Source organism: Microcaecilia unicolor, chromosome 1 (assembly GCF_901765095.1).
Source record: "Microcaecilia unicolor chromosome 1, aMicUni1.1, whole genome shotgun sequence".
Lineage (NCBI taxonomy): Eukaryota > Metazoa > Chordata > Amphibia > Gymnophiona > Siphonopidae > Microcaecilia > Microcaecilia unicolor.
Window position 1 is genome coordinate 131385505 of NC_044031.1, and position 22334 is coordinate 131407838.

At 43.4% G+C, this 22334-nt stretch overlaps 1 protein-coding gene across 1 annotated transcript in view; it reads left to right on the forward strand.

The window, feature by feature from the left end:
• The window catches only part of RBM48 (RNA binding motif protein 48), a 48701-nt gene that overhangs the window by 1595 nt on the left and 24772 nt on the right, over positions 1-22334 (forward strand). The window contains exon 2 of the mRNA XM_030200380.1: positions 19983-20173. Within this exon, the coding sequence (XP_030056240.1) occupies positions 19983-20173 (191 nt within the window). The remainder of the gene's footprint in view (positions 1-19982; positions 20174-22334) is intronic.

Sequence of the window (22334 nt, forward strand, 5' to 3'; positions counted from 1 at the left end):
CGGCATCTTGTTTCCAACAGTGGCCAGTTCAGGTTACAAATACCTGGCAAGATCCCAAAAAAGTACAAAACATTTTATAATGCTTATCCCAGAAATAGTGGATTTTCCCTAAGGCCAATTTAATAATGGTCTATGGACTTTTCCTTTAGGAAGCCGTCCAACCCTTTTTTAAGCTCTAAGCTAACCGCCTTTACCACATTCTCTGGCAACAAGGTCCAGAGTTTAATTACACGTTGAGTGAAGAAACATTTTCTCCGATTCATTTTAAATTTACTACTTTGTACCTTCATCGCATTCCCCCTAGTCCTTGTATTTTTGGAAAGCGTAAACAGATACTTCATGTCTACCCGTTCAAGTCCACTCATCATTTTATAGACCTCTATGATATGACATCTTCCCTTAACCATCTTTTCTTCAAGCTGAAGAGCCCTAGCCGCTTTAGCCTTTCCTCGTAGGGAAGTCGTCCCATCCCCTTTATCATTTTCGTTGCCCTTCTCTGCACCTTTTCTAATTCCACTATATGTTTTTTGAGATGCGGCGACCAGAATTGAACACAATATTCGAGGTGTGATACAAAGCCATTATAACGTCCTCAGTTTTGTTTCCCACTCCTTTCCTAGTAATACCTAACATTCTATTTGCTTTCTTAGGTGCAGCAGCACACGGAGCGGAAGGTTTCAACGTATCATCAATGACACCTAGATCCCTTTCTTGGTTTGTGACTCCTAATGTGCAACCTTGCATGACGTAGCTATAATTCTGGTTCCTCTTTCCCACATGCATCCTTTTGCACTTGCTCACCTTAAATGTCATTTGCCATTTAGATGCCCAGTCCAAGGTCCTCTTGTAATTTTTCACAATCATCCCGCAATTTAACAATTTTGAATAACTTTGTGTCGTCAGCAAATTTAATTACCTCACTAGTTACTCCCATCTCTAGGTCATTTATAAATATGTTAAAAAGCAGCAGTCCCAGCACAGACCCCTGGGGAACCCCACTAACTACCCTTCTCATTGAGGATACTGACCATTTAACCCTACTCTCTGTTTTCTATCTTTTAACCAGTTTTTAATCCACAGTAGGATATTACCTCCTATCCCATGATTCTCCAATTTCCTCTGGAGTCTTTCATTAGGTACTTTGTCAAACGCATTCTGAAAATCCAGATACACAATATCAACCAGCTCACCTTTGTCCACCCCTTCAAAGAAATGTAATAGATTGGTGAGGCAAGATTTCCCTTCACTAAATCCATGTTGTCTTTGTCTCATTAATCCATGCTTTTGAATATGTTCTGTAATTTTGTTTTTTATAATAGTTACTCTACCATTTTGCCTGGCACCGATGTCAGACTCACCGGTCTATAATTTCCCGGATCTCCTCTCGAACCTTTTTTAAAAATCGGCGTTACATTGGCCACCCTCCAATCTTCCGGTTCCACGCTCGATTTTTAAGGGTAAGTTACATATTACTAACAATAGCTCTGCAAGTTCATTTTCCAGTTCTATCAGTACTCTGGGATGAATACCATCCTGTCCAGGAGATTTGCTACTCTTCAGTTTGTAGAACTGTCCTGCTTACCTGAATTGATTTCTTTCATACTTAAAAAAAACTTTTTCCGAATGGAGTTCAGTAATATTTGATTGCTGCCCCCCTTGATGGTGCCTGATGTCAGGGAGGAAAGAGATGAGGCATCCATCCGGTCAAGCTATCTCTGGGAAAACAGTCCCCCCGCACCCATCCCCAAGATCAGAACAAGTCTAGGGAGCTAAGCTAATAATTTTGAGATAGTTACTCTCTTAGATAACCTCACTCAATACCCAACAAAGTTTAAATTATCAGGATATTCAATTATCAAAACAATTTACTCAAAAATATATGTTTTAACATTTTTGTAATATTATTCGTGTGCTCAGAATCAGGTGACTAGGGAGATCAGTCAGCACCAAAGGGGTAATTTATTTATATTACATTATTTAAGTCTTATATTATGCAGTTCACTGTGGGGAAATACAAGATTTAGGATTTACAAATTTGCAATCCAAATAAATTCTGTACAACATTCTACAAGAACATTTTTCTATTGCGATTCAGACATTTGTTTGAAATACATTTTTAGTGCTTTTTTAAACACAAGATATTTTCTTAAAGATCTAATTGAAGATGATAGGGATTTCCCAAACTATAGCAACCTGGTAGGGTAGCAAAAATGACCATAATCTTGAAGATTTTATATTTTTTTTGTTGCTGGAAAATGTAGATGTACTGGGCCAAATTGACAAGTTGAAGAGTGATAAATAACCTGGATGAGATGGCATACACCCCAGGGTACTGAAAGAACTCAAAAATGAAATTGCTGATCTGTTGTTAGTGATCTGTAACCTGTCATTAAACTCATCTGTAGTACTTGAAGATTGGAGTGTGGCCAACATAACACTGTTTTTTAAAAAGGGTTTCAGGAAAGCCTGACTTCAGTGTTGGGGAAAATAGTGAAAACTATTGTAAAGAATAAAATTACGAAACACATAGACAAACATGTCGTAATGGGACAGAGTCAGCATGGGTTCAGTCAAGGGAAGTCTTGTCTCACCAATTTGCTTCATTTCTTTGAAGGTATAAACAAACGTCGATAAAAGTGAGCTGGTTGATGTAGTGTATCTGGATTTTCAGAAAACGTTTGACAGAGTTCCTCATGAGAGACTCCTGAGAAAATTAAAAAGTCTTGGGATAGGAAGCAGTGTCTTTCTGTGGATTAGGAATTGGTTATTGTACTGAAAACAGAGGGTGAATAGTGGAGTGCTGCAGGAATCTGTTCTGGAAAATGGAATGACGAGTGAGGTGATTAAATTTGCAGATGACACAAAACTATTCAAAGAAGTTACAACACATGTGGACTGTGAAAAATTGCAGGAAGACCTTAGGAAACTGGAAGATGGGCATCAAATGGCAGATGAAGTTTAATGTGAACAAAAGTAAAGTGATGCACATTGGGAAGAATAATCTGAATCATAGTTACCTGATGCTAGGGTCCACCTTAGGAGTCAGCACTCAAGAAAAATATCTAGAATATTTCAGATACAGCGGTTAGAAATAAAAGTTTTATTATTATTATTAATTTATTGTAGACAATACGCTGAAATCTTCTGCCAAGTGTGTGGCGGTGGCCAAAATAGCAAACAGGATGCTAGGAATTATTAGGAAAGAGATGCAAAATGAGACCAAGAATATTACAATGCCTCTGAATCTCCATGGTGTGATCTCACCTCGAGTAATGCGTTCAATTCTGGTCACCATATCTCAAAAAAGATACAGCGGAATTAGAAGAGCAACCAAAATGATAAAGGGGATGAAACTCCTCCCATATGAGTAAAGGCTAAAGATTAGGTCTATTCAGCTTGGAAAAAAGAAGGTTAAGGGGGATATGATTGAGGTCTATAAAATTCTGAGTAGTGTGGAACGGGTAGAAGTGAATCAATTTTTAATTCTTTCAAAAAGTACAAAGACCAGGGACACTCGATAAAATTACATGGAAATACCTTAAAAACAAATAGGAAGAAATATTTTTTTCATTCAAAGAATAGTTAAGCTCTGGAACTCGCTGCTTGAGGATGTGGTAACAGTGGTTAGCTTACCTGGGTTTAAAAAAGGTTTGGACAAGTTCCTAGACGAAAAGCCTATAGTCTGTATTGAGATGGACAGGGCGAAGCCACTGCTTGGCCTGGGATTGGTAGCATGGAATCTTGCTACTAATTGGGTTTCTGCCAGGTACTTGTGACCTGGATTGGCCACTGTTGGAAGCAGGATACCTGGGCTAGATGGACCATTGATCTGAGCAAGTATGGCTGTTCTTATGTTCTTAGTAATAATTGGTTTCATAGGGAATGCATATTGACTCCTTGTAAAAGATGTATTAACTCAATCATGTACAATGGGGTGTTACCATACAATAGTTTAAAATTTTTTTTTGTTACATTTGTACCCCACGCTTTCCCACTCATGGCAGGCTCAATGCGGCTTACTTGGGGCAATGGAGGGTTAAGTGACTTGCCCAGAGTCACAAGGAGCTGCCTGTGCCTGAAGTGGGAATCAAACTCAGTTCCCCAGGACCAAAGTCCACCACCCTAACCACTAGGCCACTCCTATATCTATGTACACAATTTAAACTGAGCTCTAGCCTCAATTGGAAGCCATCATAATCTAAGAAATAGATTCTTACTTTTGAATAGAATACACTAACTGGCATCTGTGTTCTGAATTGTTTGAATCTTCTAATCGAAGACTTAGATCACCCAGAGTGAACAGTATTACAATAATGAATCCTAGACAGTACTAAAGTTTGTACAATAAATAAAGACAGAGACAGATAATTCAAAGTATTTCCAATAACTCTTAGTAGAGAGGATTTTTTTTTACTGCGTTCATTTACCTGAACATTCATGAAAAGTAACTATTTCTACCCCATGTATTTTAGATAGTACAACATTGACTACTCCAAAGACTATTAGAAGGACCTAGACAACAAAAGGGTTTTTCTCTGGAGGATTGCCAAAAGCCATTATTGTGCTTGGACATCTTTTGTACAACTTGCTGCTTAATTTGATGTGCTTTTAGGAAGATTGTTTTGAATTTACGTTCTATCAAAGAGTATACTATTTTGACCCCTGAGGCAGGCAGTTGTCTGCGCCGAAACACATCCCATGTCAGGTCTTTGGCATTAAAGATCTCTACATTGTTCCAGTTTTGAGGACCCCTTTGTGCTTTTTTTGTGTACTTTTGAACCCTCTATTTGAAGGACCTAACCACAAACCTGCAGTAAAAAGTGGGTCTTTCCCGCACACTAAGACCATTTTTACCTCAGCTGAAAAAATGCGCTAATGCGGCCATTTTGTAAAATAACCACATGTGCACTTCCACACATTTTGTAGGCAGTAAGGGCTCACGTGGTATCGTTGCACTAACCAGTAATGCCCCCTCTCCACTCCTGACACATCCCTTCAAAAAAGGTTTTTTAGCATGCACAGATTTGGACATTGCCGCAGGACACCTTTAAACGCATCCATTTTAAGCTGCATTAGGCGTGCTTTAGCCCATTATGCATGTTAGTAAAAAGGCCCTGGAGTAACCTGTTCTAGCGCGTGAGTGTTAAAGATAATATGTATCCTTTCCTCTGCTGCATGGCAGAGAGGACCTCGATCAGGCTTTCTGCCCCTTTCTATGTACTTTAATTATTTCTATACGTATATTTGTTTGCCAAGGTTGAGGACATAATATACACACAGTAATTATTTACTTTTTTGTGTGCTTATGGTGTTTTTGAGTTTGTCCTGGTCCATTTATTGGTCCATATCTGTCCTTGTCACGGGTGAAGGGAGGGGACAATTTTCAAATCAAGGGGCTTCATTGGGGTGTACCTTGAATTTTGTCCTGACTGTACCAGTTTAACTGAATTTTTTTATTGGACAGCAGGATAAGTCAGCCACATGTAGGTGACATCATCCAATGGCTGCTGTTGGAGGGAGAGAGATTATTTTCTTAAAGATCCCTCTGAGCATGTGTGGTAGGCATCCCTGTAGGGCAAATGCAGACTACCCAACTTCCTGTCTCAAGTCAATCCCTAGCTAGGGACAGTTTATCCACATAGGGGAGGGAGGCAGGCAGGTAGGTTGTGTGGTTGACTTATCCTGGTGTCCACAGTGAACTTCAGCTACAGGTAAGAGAGTTTGTTTTCTCCTTGGACAAGTAGGATGCATCAGCCACATGTAGGTGACTCCCTAGCCAGTGGATGTAAATGGGACCAGGTGTGCATTTATTTTATTAAGATTTACTGTACTGCTTTTAACTGCCACACTGCAGATCAAAGTGGTTTACAGTCTAAAATCCAAACAAAAGAAAAGGAGCACCAACATATATAATAGGAAAGTAAAATCAATCATCCAAAACCAAGAGCAGACATAATACAAATATCTAGGTAATGCTATTCAACTCCAGTCTCCACAGTTCCTTTTGGAAAAGCCAGGTCTTCACTTTTGTCTTAAATTGTATTAAGGAAATTCCCCTCTAATAGACAGTGGAAAGAAATTCCAAGTGGTGGGGTCCATAAAAAAAGAAAGCGCTGTGACTGACGCATGCTGTCTGAGCAACACGAAGGCCTGGTATAACTAAGCAATGATCATGTAGAACATGTGCTTTTGCAACCTTTATGTCCCTTGTAATGCTGTAGTAGGATGAATCGGCCCACCCCAATGTTGAAGGAAGTCTAATGAAAAATAGGCAACTCTAAGGTCATATAAACTAGAACTGGTTTTATTGAAAACAAACTACAAAACAAACAATCAAGCAGATTTTTTTGTTTTGTTTTGTAAACTTTTTCAGTGGTAGCAGTGGTTCCCTGCCCTCGTTTCATGAGAAGTACGTTTACAAAGTGACCCCAATGCAGCCTTATTAGACAAAACTTGGCTATGTTGGGCATATTTTTATTAATAAATGTTGGAACTCCTTTTTGGACTACTTTTTTTCCTGATGCTATCTGTTGCTTCTATTTGAAAACCAAACTAGACAAAATGCATCAAGCACATAGACTTATGTGCTTTTGAAATTGAGCACCTAAATGTAATAGAACCTGATCAAAGCACTGCTGCTTAAAGGAACAGAGTAAACATCCAAGGCGCTTCAGGATATGAAGGTGCAGGATTGTAATTTTATCACATTAGAATCGTAATGAGGTTCCCTCTCTCTGAGAAGGAGTTTGCTCTGGTGTGAGTGCCACCTTAAGGGCTGCGCGTCTGAACAATTCGAACACCTGGAATATCTGGTCAAATCAGTAGTGTTTAGTGAATTTGTGGATGGAGGACCAGGTAGCTGTGTTGCAGATGTCCTCCAAGGGTGTGGAGTGCAGATGGTGGTGGGCCATGGCTCACAATTGGTGGGTGTGTGCTCTCTGTGGTGGCTACAAATCCATGGTGCAGTAAGCAATGGCAATGCATTGAGCTATTCATATGGATAAGATCTACTTCTATGTCGCTGTTTCGCCTTGATTAGAGCTGTCCCCATTAACTACTAGCTGTCCATTGTAACCTAAATCATGTAAACTACACTGAACCCTGTCCAGGGGATATTAGTGGTATATAAGACCTCACTTGTATTGTAGGTGCAAAAGGCCCACACGCAGTCCAACAAATACAGTTGTCTTTTTTTTCTGAGATGGTGTGCAGTCCCAGGAAGAGTGTGAGTAGCATTATGGATTGATTACTGTGGATAGCTGAGTAAGAACTTAGAGTGCAGTGGATCCTAAGGATGGCTTGGTCTTCCGGCGCTAGTGTATAGGTGTTAGGTTTGATCGTGAGCCCTTGTACCTAGGTCGAGTTTTAGGACAGGCCTAGGGCAGACCGAGCTCACGCTATACAGAGACAAAGGGCTACAAAGCCTGGGACACTCGGGGAGACCAGTGAGCACCACCAGAAAGGGAAATGGACCAGACCAAACTGGAACCCACCCTTACAGAGTTCTAACGTACGGGCCAAGGCCGAACTGGAACCCAAACACACAAAAGGAAAAAGAACAGAGAGACGGCACTTAGGCCACGCACACTGCGCCACAGAGTCACCAACGAAAGGTCACAAGATCAAACATACAGATACTAACAACAACCAGAATAAGAGAACCCGGGGGGTCACGTGATGCCTGCTACTTGAGAGGACACGGGAAGACGAGGCTCCGCGCCCAACCACTCCAAATCTGCTATATTACGGGTTAAAACCCAACGAACAGCACAAAAAAACTGCCTAAATAGCGAGAAATCGCGGGCGAAAGCTGAGGGGGCTTCTGGGGCGGTATGCCCCCGAGATCACACAAGAAAGCGACGACTTCTATGAAGCACGGGCCCAGCAAGATGGCGGAACAGCGATCAGCACAGAGCGTGCCTGCCACGGTGAGTGCGGATTGGGCGCAGGAAATCTCCCGCTTGGTCTCTGCCGGTTTGGAGGACAAATTGAATAAATTGCAGTCGGCGGTGGACGAAATTAATTAAAAATTTGACTCTCATGCAGCCCGACTCACTGCTGTGGAGAACAGGCTGTCTGTGCAGGAGGACGAGGCCCAGAGCACCGCCACACAGTTGGAGGCACTCCAAAAAGAGCTGGAGGAGATGAGGGAGAGGGTCGAGGAGCAGGAGAACCGCTCCCGACGGAACAACCTGCGGGTGATCGGACTACCCGAAGCAGTGCTGGATAAGGATCTGTATGATTTTTTCTCCAAATGGATACCTGAGCATCTGGGTCTTGAAGAGCATCAGGGCCATTATGCCTGCGACAGAGCCCACCGGATTGGGAATCGGGGAGACAATAACACCAGGCCCCGCATAGCGATCGCGCATTTTGTGAACTGGCAGGCAAAGGAAAAGATATTGAAAGCTTCCAGAGGCAAGGAGGGTTTACAATATGAGGGCCGCCGCCTATTATTATTTAATGATTATTCGACACGAGTGGCACTGCTGCGGAAGGCCATGGCCCCTACCTGTACTGCACTCTACAAAAAGGGGGTGCGATTTGCCCTGATGTACCCAGCTAGGTTGAAAATCTGGGTCGATGGAAAGGCTATTATTCTCAATGATGCGGCTGCGGCAAGAGCTTACATGGATAAATGCAATCAGCCAGATGTATCGGGACCTAAGGACCCAGAATAGAATAACTAGGTGGACTTGAAAGGGCAGATGTGCTACTTGTTTGGTGTTATTTTACGCTAGGGGGTATGATCTCATTGTACCCCAGTGAGACTGGAAAGAACGGCTGGATTTGATTTTGTGCACTTCTCCCTCCTTCTGCAAGACTGGATTATATGGCGGCAGGGAGAGAGGCTGCGGCGAGCATGTGCAACATGAAGCAGGGAGAGGTGAAAATACAACAGCCAAGTTATAAACTGACCAGCTTTTTCTTAGTTTTCTTTGTTGGGTATAGATTTAAGCTTGGAGATGGGCAGTTGTAGTGGCTCTGGGACTCTATGGGCTGCTGCAAATATACCTGTAATAAGTAATGTGAAATACTTATTTTATCATACAACAGCTTTTGGAGGGGTGGGAGGAGGGGGGCTTCGGATGTTTTCGGGTTGAACTGAGTATGTGAAGGATGCGGGGAAAGAATATGACAGGGGGGTGGGAGGGACGAAGGAGGGGGGGATGTGTGAGAGTGTGAGTGAGGATGCGTTGGATGTGTGGGGGGAAGGGAAGGAGAGGATAAGAGATGGGAGAAGGACTTTGGCGGATGAGAGTGCATGGAGCATGGGATATCAGGGATATGAGGTGAATCAGGTGAACAAACTGTGGAAGCAGAAGAGGTATGGGAAACCTATTTGGGATGATGGTACGATCAAAACCTTGCACGTCCTGCTGGGAGACTGGCAAGGTATAACATACAGTGAATTGGGTCATCAAGCACACCTGTTGCTGGTATGGGAAGTTTGAAAATTATTACGCTTAATGTGGATGGCCTACACTCACCCATTAAGAGAACTAAAATTCTCTCATGGTTGAAAAAAGAAAAAGCTGACATTGCATACCTTCAAGAAACCCATCTCACGGCCTCAGAACATCAAAAGCTGAAGCGGGGATGGGTTGGAGAGGTTGGGTACTCAGCATACAACTCCAGACAGAGGGGGGTGGCAATTTTAATTCATAAACAAATCCCATTTCACTGTCATAAAGTGATCCAAGATAAAGAAGGCAGATATGTGTTAGTCATGGGTGAACTATGGGGTCAGCAAATTCTCTTTTGTAACATATATGGACCCAACGTATACTCCCATAGGTTCTTTTCTGACCTTGTGGCAAGAGTGATACCTTACTCTAATTATCAGACTGTAATGGGAGGGGATTTTAATATAGTAGCAGACCCCACCAACGACTGTAAACCCATGAAAACGAGGGTGCGGAGCTGGGAAGATAGGGGGATCCCCTTTGTGACGTCTCAGCTGGGGTTGGTAGATATATGGCGGCTCTTGCACCTTCAAGATGGGGAATATACGTTTTATTCACATCCACATAAGGTATATTCGAGACTAGATTACTTATTGGTGGCACCTTCTCTGGTCCCAAAAATTGTGAAAGCAGAAATAGTGGATAGTGCACTTAGTGACCACTCGGCAGTTTTGATGGCGGTTTCTTTTGCAGCGGAGCCGGGCGAGAGGGTGTAGCGGCTTCCCCCCCTACCTTTACCAGGATAAGGAGTTTAGAGAATTTCTGCGCCTTAAATGGCTAGACTATCAGGCACATAACAATACACCAGAGGTTAGTGCTAGTACGTACTGGGAGGCCTCCAAAGTAGTTATGAGGGGGTACATCATTGCATATGTGGCGGGCAAGAAGAAACAAAGAGAGGCAGATTTGTTGCGGCTCTCGCAGGAGTATCATCATATAAGGAGGGCACATATGCAGAATATAAATGACACGCATAAGGTGCAGCTGACCCACCTTAAAAAACAGATTGATGATATACTACATGCAAGAGCAGAGAGGGATATATACTACCAGCGCTTTAAACTGTTTAAATGGGGCAGTAAAGCGGGTAGGCTGTTGGCAAACCTGGTGAGGCCTCCACGTAAAAGGCAATTAATCTTTTCTATAAAGAACGCCCGGGGAGAGGTATTTACTAATGAATCCCAAATTATGCAACAGTTCATTCAATATTATAGCTCTTTATACAAGGAGCGGGAATATGATGCTGCCCAATCTGCAGCCTTCTTTCAAGGGTTACAGATACCAAAACTGACAGGGGCACAACTGGACTCCTTAAATGGGCCCGTGACGGAGAAAGAAATACGGTCAGGCATAAAAGTGCTGAAACTTACTAAGGCGCCAGGGCCTGACTGGTTTGGCCCTGAATATTATCGAATATTGAGTGACCTGGTGGCGCCACCACTGAAGGCATGGTTTAATGGAATTGTGGGGGAGGGCTTGACTATACAGCATAATGTGGCGCATGTAGTGCTGTTGCCGAAGCCCGGCAAAGATGTGGAACAGGTGGGTTCATACCGACCAATATCTTTGCTAAACCAAGATATTAAGATATTAGCGGCTATCTTGGCTAGGCGTTTGAATCAGGTGTTACCCGAGCTAATTCATGAAGATCAAGTGGGCTTTGTGCCAGGTCGCCATGGTTCTATGAATATCATGCGAGCTTTGATGGCCATTCACAAATTCCGGGGAGAGGGGGGGCTAGAAGTTATAGCTGGGCTTGATATGGAGAAGGCCTTTGACAGTATATCTTGGCGCTACCTATTTGAGACCTTGGGTCACTTTGGGATATCGGGCCCGGTAGTATCTTGGATTGAAGCCCTCTATAGAAGCCCCATGGCCCGACTGATGGTAAACGGGAAGCTTACTGAACGGTTTTCCCTGGGCAGGGGCACCAGACAGGGATGTCCCCTCTCCCCACTTCTCTTTCTATTGGCAATCGAGCCATTGGCCATAAGAATCCGTAGTGCTACACAGATACGGGGAATCCAAGTACGAAATAAGGAGCTTCGGCTGAACTTATTTGCCGATGATATCCTTTTATATTTGGCAAATGGCCCCAGAGATCTGCCTAGGGCCCTTGAGTTAGTCAGGGAGTTTGGAGATTTATCGGGACTGAGAGTGAATTGTGCCAAGTCGGAGTTACTCCCGTTGTCAGGAATAGAGGGAGACCCCGGGATGGAGGGATTACCTATAACACTAGTCAAGGGAGCGATGAGATACTTGGGGGTTTTTCTTAGCACAAATGCAAAACTTTTCTACAAGAAAAACGTGATTAACCAGATAGAAAACATCAGGCAACTGTGTGATAAATGGAAGGATTTACCACTTTCTCTGATGGGCAGAGTAGCCTTGGTAAAAATGATTCTTCTCCCAAAAATTCTTTACCCTTTACAGGCAGCGCCTATATGGGTGTTAAGAAAAGAAGAACGATTGTTTAGGTCAATTATTAGGAGCTTTATTTGGAGAGGAAAAGGGGCAAGGATAAGCCAAGTCAAACTTTCTTTAAGGAAGGAGAGGGGTGGATTAGGCCTTCCAGACCTCCGTATGTATAATGTAGCAGCGCTAATGCGCTTTATCTATGAGGGAATCATAGGTCAGCAGAGGTACCTACCAGAGAGGGGGATGGAGATTTGGAGTAGACCTTGGTCATTTATTAATTTAATCCACGGGGGTCCCAGTGGTGACATTAATATCACTGACAGGAGAGAACTTTTGGGGCCCATGCGGAGAGCTTGGGGGTGGTGGAGGAAGCGTCAACAGAGAACGCCAGATGTTTCACCTTTTATGAGCCTAGTGGGCAATGAAGCATTCCCACCTGAGATGGGTAGAACAGCATTCACTACTTGGAGGGACAATGGATGCAGGATTTTGGGACAATTACTGGAAAATGACACGGACACTTTTGACACATTTGACTGGGTAAAGGAAAAATGGGACTTGACGAACAAAAACTTGTTACAATACCTTCAAATCAGACATTACTGGGCTACCATAAGAACAAAGTATGGGGAAGCGTGGACATGGGGCCAATTAGACAGGATCCTCCTTAAAATCCCATATCAATTAAATAGCCTGTCGACCAGGTACAAAGTGTTAAATGAACATCGGCGGGAAGAGGAAATGAGGATATTGATAGCCAAATGGAATGAAGAACTGGGCACTAATTATACTGAGCAAACATTCCAGAAATTATTTGCAACCCTCTATGACATGGTTAAGGCAGCTGAATTGCAGGAGATGCAATACAAGATCTTACATAGGGCACACATATCTAGGGCAAAAGGGGCAAAGATGGGACTATGGATTGATGATCATTGTATTAAATGCCAAGGGGCGGAGGGGACGCTGCTGCACTCTTTTTTAGACTGCCCGGCTCTGGTGTTGTGGAATGAGGCTATACAGGTGCTTAATAATGTGGTGCAGAAAACCTTGGACTGGGATTATGCAACCCTGCTGCTTGGAGAACAATCACTCTTAATTGGGCAAGGTTTAACTCAACCATATAGGAGGTTGGTATATGTCTCCCTCTTGTTGGTTAAAAAGACAATATTACAGTTTTGGGGTGCTGCAGAGGGTGCATTAGGAGCGGTATGGAAAACAAAAATGTGGGAGGTAGGCACACATGAGAGGCAAATTTACTCCAAGGCTAGTAAACCAGAGACCCGCAGGTATGCCATGCTGTGGGAGGAATGTTTACAAATACTCACCTGAAATTGTAGGGGGCACTGGGAGAAGGAGTATGTAGGGATGAATGGGGGAGGGGGGAGGGATGGTGTGAAAGTTGAGAAGTGGAATGGAATATTTGATGGAGTGTAAGGTATTATGGTTGGGGGGATTAAGTAATAAAATACAATGTAGGTTGTACCAAAGACCTTTGGATAGACATAACTGTTGAATATAAATATGGAATGGTGACTTTGGACTGTACATTGAGCAGTGTTGCTTGTATTTTGCATTTACAACTTGTTATTGTGTGATATATAGTAACATAGTAGATGACGGCAGAAAAAGACCTGCATGGTCCATCTAGTCTGCCCAAGATAAACTCGTATCTTGAATTTGTACCTGTCTTTTCAGGGCACAGACCATATAAGTCTGCCCAGCAGTATTTCCCGCCTCCCAACCACCAGTCCCGTCTCCCATCACCGGCTCTGGTACAGACCGTATAAGTCTGCCCTCCCCTATCCTAGCCTCCCAACCACCAACCCCTCTTCCCCCCACCTGCTCCGCCACCCAATTTCAGCTAAGCTTCTGAGGATCCATTCCTGCTGCACAGGATTCCTTTATGCACATCCCACGCATGTTTGAATTCCGTTACCGTTTTCATCTCCACCACCTCCCGCGGGAGGGCATTCCCAGCATCCACCACCCTCTCCGTGAAAAAATACTTCCTGACATCTTTTTTGAGTCTGCCCCCTTCAATCTCATTTCATGTCCTCTCGTTCTACCGCCTTCCCATCTCCGGAAAAGATTTTTTTGCGGATTAATACCTTTCAAGTATTTGAACGTCTGTATCATATCACCCCTGTTCCTCCTTTCCTCCAGGGTATACATGTTCAGGTCAGCAAGTCTCTCTTCATACGTCTTGGAACGCAAATGCCATACCATTCTCGTAGCTTTTCTTTGCACCGCTTCCATTTTTTAACATCCTTCACAAGGTACGGCCTCCAAAACTGAACACAATACTCCAGGTGGGGCCTTACCAACGACTTGTACAGGGGCATCAACACTTCCTTTCTTCTGCTGATCACACCTCTCTCTATACAGCCTAGCAACCTTCTCGCTACGGCCACCGCCCTGTCACACTGTTTCGTCGCCTTCAGATCCTCGGATACTATCACCCCAAGATCCCTCTCCCCCTCAGTACCTATCAGACTCTCCCCGCCTAACACATATGTCTCTCGTGGGTTTCTACTCCCTAAATGCATCACTTTGCATTTCTTCGCATTGAATTTTAATTGCCAAACCTCAGACCATTCTTCTAGCTTCCTCAGATCCCTTTTCATGCTTTCCACTCCCTCCCGGGCGTCCACTCTGTTGTAAATCTTAGTATCATCCGCAAATAGGCAAACTTTACCTTCTAACCCTTCGGCAATGTCACTCACAAATATATTGAACAGAATCGGCCCCAGCACCGATCCCTGAGGCACTCCGCTACTCACCTTTCCCTCCTCCGAGCGAACTCCATTTACCACCACCCTCTGTCGTCTGTCCGTCAACCAGTTCCTAATCCAGTTCACCACTTCGGGAGCTATCTTCAGCCCATCTAGTTTATTTAAGAGCCTCCTGTGAGGAACCGTGTCAAAAGCTTTGCTAAAATCTAAGTAGATTACGTCTATAGCATGTCTTTGATATATATAAAAAAAAAGAATAAGAGAACCCACGCAAAGAGGCAGCTCAATCTGTGCCACACAGCTTAAACGAACAAGCAGTCTTCACAGGATCCAAACAAGAGCTACAGCAAGCAAAGGGTGGAAGGGAAACCACACAGAAAGCTCAAGCTACCCAGCTAGGCAAGGAGCAGTCCTCAGTAGATCCAAGCAACAGATACAGCAGGTAAAGGATTAAGACAGACTACACAGAGATACTGCTCAAGCTACACAGCTTGGACAAGGAGCAGTCCTCTCAAGAACCAAACAACAGATACAGCAGGTAAAGGGTTAAAGGGAAACCTAAACAAAGGAAGTAAGCTACCACAGACTCGCCCAGCAAATACGGCAGGAAAGGGTAAAGGCAGAGCACACAGGGAAGCCACTCGCAGCTGAACAACAGCAGAGCACACAGAGAAGCGGCACACAGCTAAACAACAGCAAAGCAGACTCCTACAGACTCAAAGAACAAACACAAAGAGAATAATGACAACGACACAAAAGAGAATTCACACTGTGCCACACGTACAGACTATGCAGAAACAAGGTAAGCTTACAGCTGAAGAAAATAATGTTGGGGCATCCTATGCAGGCAGAGGTAGGCTAAAAAAGCGTCTGGCATCTGAAGTCAGCTGCCTCAGATGTCAGCCCAATCCTTGATATGACCAATCAGGAGCAAGACCCAGTCACTACCCTGCTTGTCCCAGTAGGATCATAACAATAGGAAGATTAGTCCACCAGCACTTGTAGCTTCACTGTTGCACCTGGCCAATACACTGGCAATGAGAGAGAGGATTTTCTAGGTTAAGAATTTCATGGCAGTATCTTAAGAGACTTAAAGGGACTTAAAGGGTGGAAATATGAGTTACTGTAGGACGATATTGAGATCCCAGGATAGGGGTGGCATCTGACCAGTGAGTTGAGGTTTGAGGGCTTGCATAAACCTTACCACCAGGGGGTGGGCAGGGATTGGCTTGTTCTCCAGTTGGTCTTGATAGGCTGCAGTGGTACTCAGATAAACCTTAATAGAGGGTGCCCTGAGACCTTGCTTCCTCAAGTGAGCAGGTACTGGAGGAGGGAGGATATCGGGTAAGAGTAAGGGTCAAGGTACAAGGAGGAACACCAGATCTGGAACTTTTTCTATTTGAAAGAGTAAGATTTTCTTGTTGATGGCCTTCTTGAGCCTAGTAGTATCTGAGCAATTCTGGGTACAAGGTTCAGCCTTTCAACATTTAGGCAGTTTGCTCTAGGGTTTGAAAATTGTGGTATAGCATGATGCCCTCGTCCTGGGAAATGAGATCCATTGAGATGGATAGCTGGATTAGTGGGTATCAGGACAGGCATTGCAGGTACAGGAACCTGCCCAGATAGGGTCTGTAAGGGGTGATCAAGATTGCTGAGGCCCTGTTGCACAATAACTTCTGAAGGGTCTTGACTACTGCAATGTGCTTTACTTAGAGTTGTGTTCTAAATACCTCATAAAGCTTTAACTTGTACAGAAAACTTCTCAGAGATTTGATTTTTGGGAGAACGAGTTCACCAGTGCTTCAGAACTTGTGATAAGGCTACATTGGTTTCTGGTCGCTGAACGTATTTTGTTTAAGGCACTTTGCGTATTGCATCAGATATATTTATGGTTATGCTTCCCAGTTATTAATAAATATGGGCTCTAACACTTTATTTGGACACTCTTCTAGGTTGAGGAATCAGCTCATACTCTGACCTCTTTTTTTCAGTAAAATGCGCTTCTTGAGAATAATTAATATCATTTTCTCTGTTATCATCCCCATATGGAATTCTCTTCTATCAGTTATCCGAGTAGAGCAGATTTGAAATTTCGCAAGATGTTGAAAACCTATCTCTTTGAGCAGGGTTAATTACCCCTCTGATTTGCTGTACTCAATATAAATATATAAGACCGTACTTGTTATCTATGTAAGTTTCCAGATATTATTTCTGACTGTACAGTGTGTTGAACCTTAACTTTGGAGAAACATCAGTTAAGAAGTATCACATTGACGTTGACAGATGTGTGGGGGATTTGCATAACGCGGTCCCTGAGCCTAAGGCGTGGCAAAAACATCTGAGACATGTCAGTGTTGAAGGTTGCTTGGAGCAGGAGATGGAACATTTCACATTGAGTTCACTGGCAAACAGGTTCATAGTGGGCCTTCCCCCACTGGTGGAATCTTGTGATGTGGTTTGAGGCACCTCGCACGGATCTAGCTGCCAACTCAAATTGTCTACCAGGGTGTTCAGCTCCCTGGCTGATAGGTTACTTGGATGATGCAGTTGATGGAGATAGTGAACTACCAGATCTAGCAAGCCTCCCTACAAAGAGCAAGTGATCTCATGCCAGCCTATGTAGAATTAGAACATGGCAACTTGGCTGTCTGTCTGGAAAAGAATGGCCTTTCCAGAGATCAAAGATTTGAAGTCTTTTAGAGTGTTGCCTGTGGCTCTGAGTTTCAACAAGTTAGCATGGTGTTGTGATTTCTGGGAGGGCCATGTCTTCCCCCACCCCCCAATGAACTGATGGAGATGATGAGTTCCCCAACAATGTTTGTAGGCATCTGTGGTGATGGTCAGCTGGCACTGGAATTCCTGAATCAGCTTGCCTGTGATGAGGTTATTTTGAGTCCATTCACCTAAATAAGGCCGTTTGTTTATTTATTTAAATTTGGATTTTGCTCACTCCTTTTCCAGTAGTAGCTCAAGGTAAGTTACACTGGTTATTTCTCTGTTCCTGGAGGGCTCACAATCTAATTTTGTACCTGAGACAATAGAGAGTTAAGTGACTTGCCCAAGATCACAAGGAGGAACAATGGGATTTAAACCAGCCACGCCTGGATGTTAAGACTAGTGCTCTAATCACTAGGTCACTCAAACAAGAAGGCCTCCTCTTGTTTATTTGAAAGGGCTGATTGGAACCTTGTAGATTAACAGATTGGGTGTGTTGGTTCCAGTGCCTGTGTAGGTGCCACTTCAGAGGTTGCACGTAGAGTTTAGTCAAAGAGACAACATGGATGGATATGGTGAGGTGTCCCAGAAAACATAAAGGAGACTGAGCTTATACCCTCCTGCTGGAGGCAATTGATTTATTTATTGGGATTTACATATTGAGATTCACTCAAGTCGGTGTATACAGGTACAGTCTTCAATTTTGTTAATGTATAACAGTAGAAAAATGCGCTGTGTGAGGGAGATGATGGCAGGAATGCTCTGGCCTTGGTAGTTCGAATCTCAGCTCAGATATGGGTCAGATAGGTGTAACTTCTTGATGTTTATATAGAAACCTAAGTCTGGAGGAGGGACATGGTCATGTGAAGCAAGGCTTGGGTGTCCTGAGGTGAGTGCCTCACAGTTCTTCAGTTGTCAAAGTATAGGAAGATATACAGATAGATATGTACCCTGTTTGCAGAGGTGCACCGCTGCAACTGCCATCTGTTTAGTGAATGACCGCGGAACCAAACATAGATCGAATGGGAGGTCCCAGTATTGGTACAGTTTGTCCAAGACCTGAAAGCAGAGGTGGTAACTTCTGAGATTGGTGAGTATATGCATCCTGGAGGTCCAGGGCAGCTAACCAATCACTGGCTTGGAGGAGAGGTAAAAAGGTGCCCAGGGAGTGTATCCTGAATCATTCCGTGCAATTGTACTTGGCAATCTTGTACAAGTCAGGGATGGGTCAGTAGCCCCAGTCCTTTTGGAGATAAGGAAGTACCAAGAATAGAAGCCAAGGGTTCCACAATCCGCAGCCCCCGAGCTCATGAGGGTTTACGCCTTCTGGAGAAGAATGATTGCCATAAGTTTGGGCATCTTGGTCACTGGTGGTGGTCTGTGTGGGGGCAGGTGCTGAAGGATGATTGTGAGCACCTGTTGATTAGTGGTGATCTGGGACCGGGCCTCTGCGAAATACCTGATCCAGACCCCTACTGGGATGCATTCCATTAGTGGGTAGTCAAAACCTCTGGCTTGATTGGAAAACTGAGGCTTGTTTCTGCTGTCCATGTTTTCTGGTTCACCTTCTGTGAGGGTAGGCATGATTGTGTTGGTGAGAGTGCTGTCAGTTGATCTGTTGCCACCATGATAGTGATGTGTGGCAGGCTTTCTTGGGGTGGTTGCTGTGAATCTTCAATGGTGTTCGATCGCGTCCATCTTCAGCAAGGGTCTCTAACATTGTACAACTGGCTTTTGAAGGGGTAAATCTCCTGGACCTAGTCTCCAGAATGGTTTCTCCAGAGCAAGGAGCATCACCTAAGGGCTTGTGCATGTTATTCAACAGCGCTGGCATGCTAAGCTACGCTAGAGGGCATGATTCAGTGGAAACCCTTGCAGTGTGAGGGATATGTTGAAGACATTGGAGGCTGATTTGATGAGTGGCTTTCCACATTCCTGTAGGTCAGGGGTTCTCAACCCAGTCTTCGGGACACTCCTAGCCAATTTAGTTTTCAAGATACCCACAGTGAATATGCATGAGATAAAGTTGCATACAATGGAGGTAGGGCAAGCAAATTTGTCTCATGCATATTTATTGTGGATATCCTGAAAACCCACCTGGCTAGGTGTGTTTTGAGGACTGGGTTGAGAACTCCTGCTGTAGGTCACAGACAACTGGCGAGAGAAAGTCTTTCATGCTCTTGGAGAGTGATAGGAGGCTGCTGTTGATCTTGTTCAAGATAGATTCCAGGTAGAGGATAAGCTGGAACTGATGTGCGGCAATGCAGGAGTTGAGTAGTAATCCCTAGTACACCCTCTTGCCCACCATATCCAAGGTTTTTGGGTCTTTGCCTAGAGAAGCACATTGGAATAATGTCTGAGAAGATGTACCAACTTTCCCCAAAGAAAAGGAGCAAAGGCAAGCAACGCTTTCCATATCACCCTTAGCTCCAGTCAGTTGATCGACCCAGGAGGTACAGCAATAAAATGCAGATTGAAAATAAAGTTCAAAAAGGAAATCCGTAAAAAACTTCATCCAAAAACTTAACTGAAAAACCAAACTATTTAAAACTTAAACAAGACTTCAGATGGAGATAGATTTTACTTTGCATGTGTACATAGTATGTACTGTTTGAATTCATTTATCCCTTTCTTTTTTTCTACCTAGGTGTACACTGTCAACTTAGAGTCTCGTTATTTGCTTGTACAAGGTGTTCCAGCTGTGGGGGTTATGAAGGAGTTGATTGAACATTTTGCACTGTATGGTGCCATAGAAGAGTACCATGCTCTAGATGAATATCCAGCAGAACAGTTTACAGAAGTTTACTTAATCAAATTCCAGCGCTTACAAAGTGCCAGGTAAAATATAACATTCTGCAGTGGTAACAGACTTCTGAGAATAACCTCTCTAGCAAGCCAGTGTGGGGCTTAAGTTGCATCTGTTCAGACATACTAAAATCCAGTAGCACTTTGCCTCCTGCCTGATGCTTCCTGTTTGTATCCAGAGATGTAATGTAGTCAACACAGAGCTAATTTCTTAAGTACTTTAGCAACATTAGGTCTACATTTACTACCGTGTGTTAATGTGTAATTTCTCCATCCCACCTGACCAGTCCAGATGTTTGGGTTTGTGCTGTTTTACCTGCAGGGGGAGACTGAGAATTACTGAGCCCAGATGTGATGTTCTTTCTTATGAATCATGTGCAGTCCATTGGCCAATCAGTATTTCTCAGTCTCAAGAAGGTGGCTGGTCTGGCATCCTGTGCAGTAGGAGTGGTCTGGTAGGACTTTTATTTCTTTGGTCAGCTTTAAAAATAAATAAATAGAGAGAGAGAGAGCCAAAGTACATAAAGAGCAGTGAGGGGGTGTTTTTAAAGCAGCCATCTGTAGCGTGGCTTTTCCTTATCCTTGGGTGTAACACCGGAGGGTCCCAAGTCTCCCCCCCCCCTTTTTTTTTTTTTTACCCCTACCACCCCTGTATCTAATAAAGGGACAAGTTGTGTTATTCCTTCGACCTTTCCTATTTGGAAATTCTGGAGTGCCTGAACTGATTAGCTTTTCAACAGACACGTAATTATAGGCAATTAAGATATTAAATTGCCTTTATAGTGATGCAATATATTATTGTAATAACAGCTGGGGAGAAGTCGCAAAACAGTTTTCAATACTGTTCCGGGACTTCATTTTTCTTGGGTTTTTTTTTTTTTTTTGCAGCTCTGGGTAGGCCAAGCACAGTGTTATTCTCTTTACTTATGGCAGTGCTGCCAAAGAAAAGTAAGTGCTGTTCCATGTATGGTACTCGATGTCAGGCTAGTTCAGTACCAAGTGTCAGGTTTGTGAGGAAAAAGCAACTGCTTCTTTTGTGCTTAAGCCTGTAATGCTGTTGGAAGAGCAGTACGCTAGCACATTGAGCCAGGCGGCAGCAGAAGTTGTTTCAGCCGACACAGCTTCAAATCTTTTTTTTTTTCGGAGGGAAGGGCTGCCATATTTACTTGCACTGCAGCAGCTGCTGCCAGAGTGGATCTGCCACAATTGTCTCGTCTCCTTCTCCACATGTGGTTTCTGAGGACCCTTGGTTGAATGTGGGAGATGAGTTTCTGAGGATAAGGGAAGTCTTGCCTAATGAGGACCTTTCTGGAGTTTCTGAGGATAAGGGAAGTCTTGCCTAATGAGGACCTTTCTGGAGTTCCTTTTATCTTTTTTTTTTTTTAAGAATGATTTTGCAACCTTAATCTCTCAGGTGTTATCCACTGTTAAGATTTCTGTAGATAATTCTAGATGATTCTGGACTGCAGGATCCTCTCCTGGTTAGTATTAGAAATTCTTTTGAAGTCCTCAATCACCTGCAAAATATAAAAGGCCATTATTCTCTGAATAGAAGGTTTCTGGTGCCAGTTTTTGAGTTGTCCATGACTAGACTTTACCCAGTTGCAATTCATAGATTCAAACTTCCTAGGGTAAATGCTGTTTAGGCTGTGACAGAAAAAGACAGTTATACCAGTTGACAGTGGAATGGTGTTAAAGGACGCATAGGATTGTAGAATGGAATCTTTTGAAGCAGGATTTTGAAGTCTCTACTTTGGCTTTGCTGGTGGTTGTTTGGGGAGGCAATGTGGTTCGTATATGTTTTAGATGTGTAGAGCATTTAGTTCAGAATTCTATGTAGTCTTCTATGGATGATGTTCAAGTTTCTATCTTTTTAGACTTGGGTACCACCTACATGACTGATGCTTTGTATGATTTAATTAGGGCCTTTCTAAGAATATGGCTTTAATTGTGACTGTTCATTGTTTTTAGTTCATGAACTGGTCTGAAGATGTGACATCAAAGACTCATTTATAAGTTACCATTCAAAGGAGGTTTACTTTTTGTAGAAGAGTTGGAGAAGCTGGTCAAGAGTCTTTTGGAGTCTAAAGTTATTAGGTTGCCAGAGGATTGTCCCAAATCTTCCACTATAGATTTCTTGGATAGGGGACGTTTACAAGATGCTGGTAGATATAGGTGTGATAGGGTTAGTGCC